The following is a 10,343-nucleotide window of genomic DNA, read 5'->3' on the forward strand; positions in this document are numbered from 1 at the left end:
AATACAGATCAAATTATGTACTTTACAGCAGATATTTTCTTTAGAATGAATATCTACAGAAAATCTTATTGAAAATATCCTGATCAATTCAACTGATATTGAGAATACACAGTAAACAGATTTACTCTTGCACATTTTTGGCCGCCATTTCGTACTTTCGAAAAAGAAAATCAGATTAAATTTATTTCCTGTTTATGATTAGAAATATTTAGATCCAATGCATCTTTTAAGTCATTTGAGTTAAAAATGATTAATAAATACAAACTGCATTACAAAGAGTAAAAGGTATCGGATTTCTATGATAGCGACAGTAAATCACACACTTTTATTTTGAAACCCTGTCTTGCTGATAGAACGATGAAAACCTAACACCTGCCATTCAAGTCGCCCAACTTGTAAGCTGGGCTGGGATTCAGCGGAGAGGGCGTGGCGTGACATTCACACTTTCGTGAATGGGCATGGCGCCTGAACTTGAGCGACGTCTGAATCAGTAAATAATATATGTAAGGATATCGTGTTAACTTGTTATCACATAAAATGATTGGTTCGAGAGGAATTTGTTTAAATTGTAGCGGACAATTAGACCCAACCAAGTGCTAGAGATCGATGGAGCAGGAATTAAAAGACTTGATCTCTTTATATTTCTCAAAATTATTTATCATCTCGAATAGGTCGGGTGCATTTATACTTTAATCTAAGGAAGGGAGAAAGCAAAAAGTGGTGACAATTATACGTTTATAACGCCTACTTTTACACACGATCTGCGGAGGTGATATTTGGTAACGAAGGATATTTATTGAGAAGAATTTAGAGGAAAAGAAATCAGTTTAGTACTAAATTTGAAAAACATGTCCAGCTGTGATGACATGAGCCCACAAGACTTATCTTCGAGAGGGGACCCTTGTGATTATGGGGATACCTCAAAACTTGGTGGCAATGGAGGGGAGCACGTGAAAAGACCCATGAACGCTTTCATGGTGTGGTCACGAGGACAACGGAGAAAGATGGCCCAGGATAATCCAAAAATGCATAACTCGGAAATCAGTAAACGACTAGGTGCCGAGTGGAAATTGTTATCGGAAGAGGATAAACGACCATTTATCGATGAAGCAAAACGACTTCGTGCTCTTCATATGAAAGAACATCCGGATTACAAATACCGTCCTAGAAGGAAGCCCAAATCTCTGCTCAAGAAGGACAAATATCCTTTTCCTATGGCAATGCCCATGATACCTGGAATCAGCCATCTGGGTGGCTTACCCCCGGGATTTGGTTCTATGGCCCCTGTATCAGAAGGTATGTCATTGAATGAGAAAATGAGAGCATTTTTGCCTCCGACTTCTTCGCACGGTCCTTTCAGTCACATAGATGGAAGTGGTAAATTAGACAATGGCGTGAGTACCCTGACTGCACAGGACAGACTTTATTCTCCGTATCTATCGGCCTTAAACGCCCACTCCTCCTCTGCCGCCGCCGCTTTAAGCGGCATGCCCCCAGCGGCACACTCTCACCCTGGACAATATCTTCTACCGTATTGCCCGCCTAGCTATATGCCCGCGCAGAGTGACATTTCGCGTCCCGTGGCGTACGTATTTGTGAAACCAGAAGATCATTATGCCCGACATCCTACCATGATCTGAAGAACATTTTGATTATATGTACCTGCGTATAATGATACATATATATATATATATATATATATATATATATATATATACATTGTATATATATATATATATATATATATATATATATATATATATATGTAGTACATCAACTGGGAGAAGAAGCCTCCTGTGTGCGTGTTCTTGCTATGTGCTATAGGAAACTGGACCCATTTCGCAACATGATCTCTATTTGCCGTTCTAAACGGACTTGTTCGAGAAAAGTGCTAGACTTGAGAACTAAAACAAAGACATGGTTCTCTTAGAAATCAGTTATGTACTGTTGGTGCTTAATTACATATATGTACAACGTTATCACGTTTATGTTTTTACAAAAAAACACATGATGTGCTCTATATACTTTGCAATATAGCTTTTTTTATACTAGTAGGTTGTTCAAATTTTTGTTTTTGGCATTGATTGTTGATGTCATTTTTAGATTGTTGCATTTACAATATAAATGGGCTTTTTACGTATATTCATTATCAACGTTTCAAATTCCATAAAAATGATTGGGACGTTCTATTTCGAAGTTAAATCCTTTTAAAATACTTTCATAATTTATTGTAGAATATCAGTATCTTTTTTATACAAATTAGGGGGGACGTACAGATTTCTCATAAATTTGGCTTGAAAGTGAGATGCAAGGTGAAGTATGCTAAATGTTGTTTATAGGTTAAAAAAAAAAATGAGCATTTACAGATATAACATTTTTTAGGGTGAAAAGATATACCTTGTTGTTGAAATGTACCTTTATTATTGTGTTGTTATAGAGAAGATAATTTTGTACTCAAGTTATTTTGATTCTTATTTCATTATGTTTTCAAGCGTCTATATCTTATACATTGTGAATATTGTTGATACATAAGAATTATAAAAGTCAACAATTTATCCATTTTATCTTGACTATTTTTTCTTTCTCCAAACTATCTACTAGTTTTTCTATATTTAGAGTGCTGGTTTTCACATCACTGTAATTTAATTTAAATCATTAGAACAGCTGAGTTTATCATAGCCGTTTTAGAATATCTTTTATCTACATTAAATTGATACACCCATCTTTGACTAGTAGTTTAAAAGTAGACACCTGTGTGTTTGTTGACAAACAAGTTGGAAAATTCAAACACTCTCCGGGTGTTTTCCCCTCTCAAATTCAAAGCAAGAAAATGTTACTTTACTTCTCCTAGTTTAAAAAGAGGATGCATTTTCTTTTGGTTTTGTTTTCATCAATATGCCACTGCGTGACATCTAAATGAAGGTTGATCCCTTATACTCAAATTATAAGGCAATATTTCTAGCATTATAATTAATTTTCAATCGCTTTTGCTGTTTCAAGCAACAACCGACGTCTTAATTTGCTTGCATAATTCCGCAAATTGTATTTGACATGACTCTTTTTTTTTTATTTATTTTTTTTTTTTTTGCAACTGCAAAGCCATTTAACAACATGAAGAACAAATGTGAAAATTTTAAAAAGAAATATTAAAAGTAAATAAAAATGAGCTCTATGCGTATGTTGAATTGATTTGAAGTACATTGACAGTCTTATTTATATGTTTCTTTATGGCTATACTATATGTCACAATACATCAGGGTAACGAGCATGCATCATTATTAGCGATCAACAGAAAAATGATACGATCTCTTTCGGTGCATTAAAACATTTGATAGAAGTCGATTTTTACCGTTCACCTTATGTGACAAAGAGGACGCGAAGTTAGATTTATGACTAGTATTGTATGATGAAAAAGATTTAAAATACCCGGAGATAAATATTGAAAGACAATGTCATCTCATGCTGTAACATAGGTGTACTTCAGTCGGCTATTTTTGTTTTTTAAGGATTTAAGTGACCTTTCGCCCTAGTCGGAGACGCCATTGTTTGCTCTTTTCAAGCAGCAGACCATTTTTCTACTTGGGCTACTTAGATCTTGTCACTTTTGTGTTTTTGTGTGAATTATTGAGGGAAAGTCGACCATTCTGAATCCACCATCTTCAGTCTATAAATCGTTTTTTCCTCTCATTGGAGTGCTTATTCCTCAAGTGGTTTGTTCAGCTCTTTCCCGCCAATTGTTTCGGCAGACGATTTGTGCCGACCTCCATTGGTAGGTAAAGAACCTAACCAGGCCTAAAAGAAAGGGATAGAAAATTCACACGACGAATGTGTTTCAATAAATCAAAACTGTGGAAGTCTATGTTTTCATAGCAAGTTTACCGAGGTTATCATATTGTGCTGTTGACATATATTCTAAAAATGTCCGCAAATAGTCCAATTTCTGTCTATGTAAATCATTTAAATTTCTTTTCGGAGTTCTTTAAAATCGAAAAATAATTTTGTGATATTCATACTGGAATCTCATAATGTCTCGGAACACGGAATTTTGACGGCAATTTTGATAGTCTTGGGAATTCTAATTTACATGTACCGCCAAATTGCTGCAAAAAATCTAGTACATTTAATCTTGTTTTCAAAATTAGTGATGTTTTAGCAGAAAATAAGGTAACCCGTTATACAAAATGAACGGAGTACACAGAAGAAGAATAAGTAATAATAAAATTTATGCGTTTCAACCAAATCTAATATTTTCATCGAACATGCAGCAAAAAATAGAAATTATTTTACGAGGAAGATTAACTTTCTTGAATTCCAAGTAATTTATCATAACTAGCAATTGCTTCTTCAAATAGTGATTCCTTGTATTGTTAGAGTGTTACAAAAGGCTATGTTTTATGTCATTTTAAGTGGCTTGATTTATGGATATTTGATAGAGTGGGTCACACTACAATATTTTGTATGAACCGTTCTTAGTGGGTTTTTTCACTCTTTAAAGTAAGTTGCAAAAGTCTTTAGATTAATTTTATTCTCCTTTTAGTATTTTATTACAAAGTATAATACCAAATGTAAAAAGGATTGATCGTCGGACGTGGTTCAAAGGGGCGACTGATACTCGAACTGGGTAGAATTCCACACAGAAGTTACCAGATTGGTTAGCCACACAATGGAGGACTTTTCATACCTTTTGATTTCTCACAAAGGAAACAATGGGAAAGCGATGCATATATCCAAATTCTTCCGCAAATGAGTCTAAAAGCATCCGCATATATAAAAAGAAGCATGATCTTTAAATGGCTTTGGATTTTCGTACGTTTTTATCTCCTATTCATATGAATCGATATCAGTCGCTGAAAAGTCCATCGGTCGCACGATATGGAAAATATTTCATTTTTTACAAAATACGAATCCTCTGAAAAATGATACATTAAATCTTATTATGCAATATTATTTTTTATGACGGCTGTATTGCAATGAAATATGCATTGGGGGGAATGAGATTGACATATTCTGAACATCATTTTCTTTATAAGGAAGATATTTGATGCAAACCTTACTGAGTTCAACACACCTAGTAAGTTTACAATTTATGCTCAACAATGGGTATCTTTTCATCTATTCAAATCCTCAACATTTCATTCTCTCGGCCTTTCTGAGAATTGAACAGAGCGAATTGAAATTTGCTAAACATTTTCGAGCGGGTTCGATTGGTTCTTCCTGTTTAGCTGTATTTTGATGGCAATTTCGATCAACCTACAGCATATTATGAATCTTGTTTAGATAGAGATATCACAGACAATTTCGATCACCCTACAACATATTATGAGTCTTGTTTAGATAGAGATATCACAGACAATTTCGATCACCCTACAACATATTATGAATCTTGTTTAGATAGACATATCACGGAAATAGATAAATAGCTAAACTTTTATCATAAAAATTTGGGTCGTATTTGAGACTTCGCATAAATTGTATTGTGTGGGGGTGAAAATCCAAATAAATTTATAATTATCAAGAAAATGAAAAGAAATTTAAAGGAACAAACCATTTCGATTTGATTTATAGATGGGGATAAAATTTACGATAGATACTACAAATATATGGAGAATGAATGATAATTATGAGATGGTCGAGTAATATCCAAAAGATTCCAAAGACCTATTATAAGTTTATGGAATAGGGGATTGAACTTTACAGCTGTTTAATTATTAGATTTTGAAATAAATATTTACGCCAAACATTTTTATTCGTTTTCAAACCAATTGTATGTAGCTAAAAAAAACACCGATGCTCCGCTCATAAACTGTGAAGAGATCAATTAAATTTGACATCTATATGGTACTTTAGAGAATTTCAAAGAGAAAGATTTCTGTTCATTATGATGAACTAATTATACATTATAAGGTTTCTCCTTTCCAACAACCATCCACTCATACGTGAATGCATACCATATCGGCATGTACAAGTGTATGGCGGGTGGGACTAATAACCGAAACATGGAATATAAGACTGACAATTCCTAACATCGAATTAGTTGGCGAATGCTGAGAAACCGTTCATGATAAATATCACCGTTTGTGCTGAACAATAGCTCTGTACATAATTACCCGATAATACACACAATTCTTCAAAAAACAATTACTGAAATTGCTAGGGGTAGCTTTCATCATTGTTTGTTGCCGCAAATTATATTGTTTGAAGCACAATGACAGGTTGATATAGGCTTTGTAACTATCAAGTGATTGGCAAGCTTTTAAAACCCCCGTCAATTGATACCATCACCCATCAATAAAGGAAAACAATATGTTTCAAGTCCCTTCCTTTTTTCAATACATTGTTACAAAAAGCTTACAAAGGATCTTTTTATATCCGTTTGAAAATAGGTTTTGACTAGGATAAATCTTGACGAATATGAAAACCAATTTCAATTGCCCACAAGTTGAACTTTATTCCAAACATAATTCTCTATGTTACTTTAATTGCGCTAATGCTATTGTGTTCGTTCAATACAAGTCATCACTGTTTCACAGAGGGGTTTGTTCCAAAGTGTCCTTTCTTTTAATTATATGAAAAGGGAATGTTCAAGGAAAAAAGGAAATAATAATAGAAGCACAATAGAAAAGAGCGGTACTATTGAATAGCAAATGACCCATAATAATAAAGAAGTAAAGCGCTGAGTGACTTTCCTTTGAATTGCATTCTTTTCGTGTACAATGGTTGATAATCTCCTTATACGAGATTCAATAGGACCCGCGTATCTCATTACAGTGGGTAAAAGGACACCCCGCTGTATCCCTATACAAGCAAGGCATTCAGAGCACAGTTCTTCAATAGTGGAGGTGTTTTAAAATGTTCTGGGTGAACGAATTTTAAGATTCCATCAACGGCTAGGCGAAAAGATATTGATATATGAGAAGCAGTGTTTCTTTTGTGTGTTTATATCCAAATCAGCATGTCTCTAGTGTTATTGGAATTTAAAAACTGGGTGTGAAATAGTCTCATAAAAGGCGAGAATTGAAATGAGATTACACATCTAAATCCGGTAGGGCGTGACAGAATCTCGATCCCGAAAGAAGGAATAATCATAAATCAATCCATACAGCTTTGAAATGTATTAATTCAATATTTGCTGTATTTTCATGATGAATATTGTAATTTGACAGATAATGACAATGTAGAAAAATGGGAAGCGTAATTATCCCAGAAAAATTAAAGTTACAGTCCATGTAAGAAACAAAGAAAGAGTGATATATATATATATATGAAAATACGAAGACTTTTTATTATCTTCCCATTAATACATTTCAAAGATGTATGGATTGATATATAATTATTCCTAACTCTCTACATCATAATCATCCTTTCCTATATCAGTGTACCATGTACATTATTAATATTTGTCCTTTTTTCATAGTGTGTAGTATGTTATATTTTTTATGTAATATATGTCTCTTGATAAAGACGCGGGTTGCGTTTGTATCATCATCGGGTCGGGTTGAGAATAGAACTATTTTTTTTCTTCTCAAAATTATAGAAATCAGACATAATTAGAGAGAAAACTTCTAAAATAATGTGATCGTTTAATAAAATGATGGGAAGATAATGATTTGGAGTGATTATGTTTAAAAAGTTTTATTTGGTAATTCGTAACATTGTGGATTCGGATATGTTAAACAGTGCCAACAACGATTGATTAAATGTATATTCATTGTTTAACATCCCGCTTGAGAATTCATATGGAGACGTCACCATTGCCAGTGAAGGGCTGCAAATTTTAGGCCTATGATCGGCGCTTACAGCCTTTGAGTAGGGGGGATCTTTATCGTGCAATATCTGCTGTGACACGGGACTTCGGTGTTTGCGTCTCATCCAAGGATCCGGGTTAGAATAGGTCCCCAGTACCCCTTGCCTGTCGTAAAGGCACCTAAATGGGGCGGTCATTCGGATGAGACCGCAAAACCGAGCCCCTGTATCACGACAAATCGGCTCTAAAATGAGTCTGAAACTTGTATATACGCATGAAATAAGTTTATCTCAACCTTATAACCTTATTTCATCTCAACCTCTCAGACACCAGTATTTTACTGTTAATGTATTTCCCAACGTTAACTCTATTTCGATGAGATACGTGTGAATTCTTCAACCCAAAAACGTTGTTCAGTGTAAAACATAAATGTTTAGTAGACGCATTAGAATTTTTTGTACTTAAAAATACAGGATATCAAGACTACTTGTGCGCCAGTAACAGTTCAGACCTAAAATGTTTATCGGTAGTCAAGTGGTGACGAAGTTCTTCTTGCTTTCGGCGGCGGATCAAACTTAAGACGTCAACATATATATATATATATATAGGTATACATTCTCTCATCAGAGGGCGAGTTACGCAAGCTTCACATACACACGGAATTCTGGGTAGAGAATGATAGGTATAGTGACTGTTCCTTTACCAGCTGCTTGACGGAGGTTCCGCGTCATGGTGGGCGTTGGCACGATAAAGAACTCGTACTGCTACGACGTCGAAATCTGTTTTATTTACCTATAGCTGGTGACGTTTCTATACAAGTGAAAACTTCTCAAAGGGAACGTAAATTATACAATACATAATTCTATTGAATGTCGTAAAATACACAATACATAATTCTATTGAATGTCGTAAAATACACAATACATAACTCTATTGAATGTCATGACATATACAATATATTATTCTCTTAAATGTATGTAAACGGGTATCATATATAGATTAAACAAAGAGAAAATACTGCATGATGTGTTTAAAAAATCCTGTTTAATAACTTGATAATAACCATGACAGCGATACATTTTAGGTAATATACAACTACAGCTGCCAAACAGATTTATGGAAATCGGTTTTTAAAGGTGCAAAGAAAATTTGTTCGATGAATTTTATTTAAAAAAGAAAGAAATGCCAATAAAATACAATTAATTGTATCGCCAATCAGTTGGAACAATAGGTACTAGTAATAAGGTAATTATTATTAATATGACAATATTACCACATGATTTCGCAAAAAAATGTATTAACCTACATTGAAGAAAAATGGCGGCGATATGTTAAAGGTTGAAACTGTAATTGAGACAAAGGTCAAAGTTGAACATGTGTTCGCCATCTCTCTATTGTCATGAAGCATATGAGGGTCTAATATAATTCTCAAATTATTATTAATACTTAACATATTCTAGATTTTATTTAGATAGCTTTGAAATTTCCTTTCTCTTGTTTCTCCAAACATCACTTGAGTTTCTCGGCGGAGCGATACGTGAGCGTGCCTATCAAGTTTCAAAGTCGTTTCTTTAAGAAAGGAGATGCTATTAGATGGAGAGACAATAATGGCTGGATCATTTTATAAACAACACGTCTGTAAGTGATTCAGAGGTGCTTACAATATTTATCATTTTCTATTGTTATGTATGACTCCCATATAAACATTCATTTTGTGGCGCATATTGTGTCGATTCATACGCAAAATCACTGAATGTATTGTATTTCAATATGTGCAAATTAGTGTAAGTTTTGAGAAGTGTTTTTGAAAATAACAAACATATATAAAAAAGAGAAAAAAATGTTATCAGAAAAACCATTGTGTCCAATCTTGTATCGTCATTTGGATATAAAATATTTCACGAACTTTATATTTGAGAGATCAAATTTTATTTTATTCAAGGCCACATAGTTTTGGATAATTGCGTGCAGTCATACGTGCACAACTACAGGTAATGTATAGGACTATTTCTAGAAGGATCTGATGAAATTGATTATACGGTAGCAAACACACGGGCGACAACCCATCAAAAGTCTCTGACTAGCAAAAAAGGGGAGGCTTAAGCGGGGAGGGGGTAAATGAAAGGTGAATATTTAGTTCTTCGTAAGTTCTTCATGAAGTATGACGGCGTGAAGCGTCACAGTTCATACCTTCATGTATTTTCAAAAACAAACTTTATTTCTTAAGTTAATACGACGGAGGAGGAACTTTGGAGGACTATCTGAGACCTCATGAAGCTGGAAACTGAGTAGATTGCATTCAACATTCAAGTGATTTCCCAGGATTCTTTTTAATTAAGTTTACTTTTTGATGGTTCACATTAGGAAAATGTTTTTCACTAAAAGTGGGGGAATAACATTTGTGCCCCAACTTTTGTAAATGGGGGAGTATGTGCCACCGTTACCCCATTCCCCTCTTGTTAGATACGCCCTTGTTATGTACATGTCCTTTTTGATGCATGTACATTTAGATCTGGAAAATCAATCAATCTGAACGAAGCTATCTGAATGGTGTTATTTTTCAAAGCAAAATATGTTATCGCATGTAAAATTGAATGTA

General features: G+C 34.1%; 1 protein-coding gene across 1 annotated transcript; it reads left to right on the forward strand.

Annotated features, from left to right (window-relative positions):
* Positions 1-569: 569 nt before the first annotated feature.
* LOC125659137 (transcription factor Sox-14-like) lies at positions 570-2,564 on the forward strand. The gene has a single exon (XM_048890694.2). It carries the CDS (start codon positions 849-851, stop codon positions 1,638-1,640), a length of 792 nt encoding a protein of 263 aa, XP_048746651.1. The 5' UTR covers positions 570-848; the 3' UTR covers positions 1,641-2,564.
* Positions 2,565-10,343: the final 7,779 nt, after the last annotated feature.

This window comes from Ostrea edulis, chromosome 9, assembly GCF_947568905.1.
Source record: "Ostrea edulis chromosome 9, xbOstEdul1.1, whole genome shotgun sequence".
In the NCBI taxonomy this organism is placed as follows: domain Eukaryota; kingdom Metazoa; phylum Mollusca; class Bivalvia; order Ostreida; family Ostreidae; genus Ostrea; species Ostrea edulis.

Bases quoted from the DNA above. Each gene is read 5' to 3' on its own strand.
- LOC125659137 (XM_048890694.2), top strand. From the start codon at position 849: ATGTCCAGCTGTGATGACATGAGCCCACAAGACTTATCTTCGAGAGGG.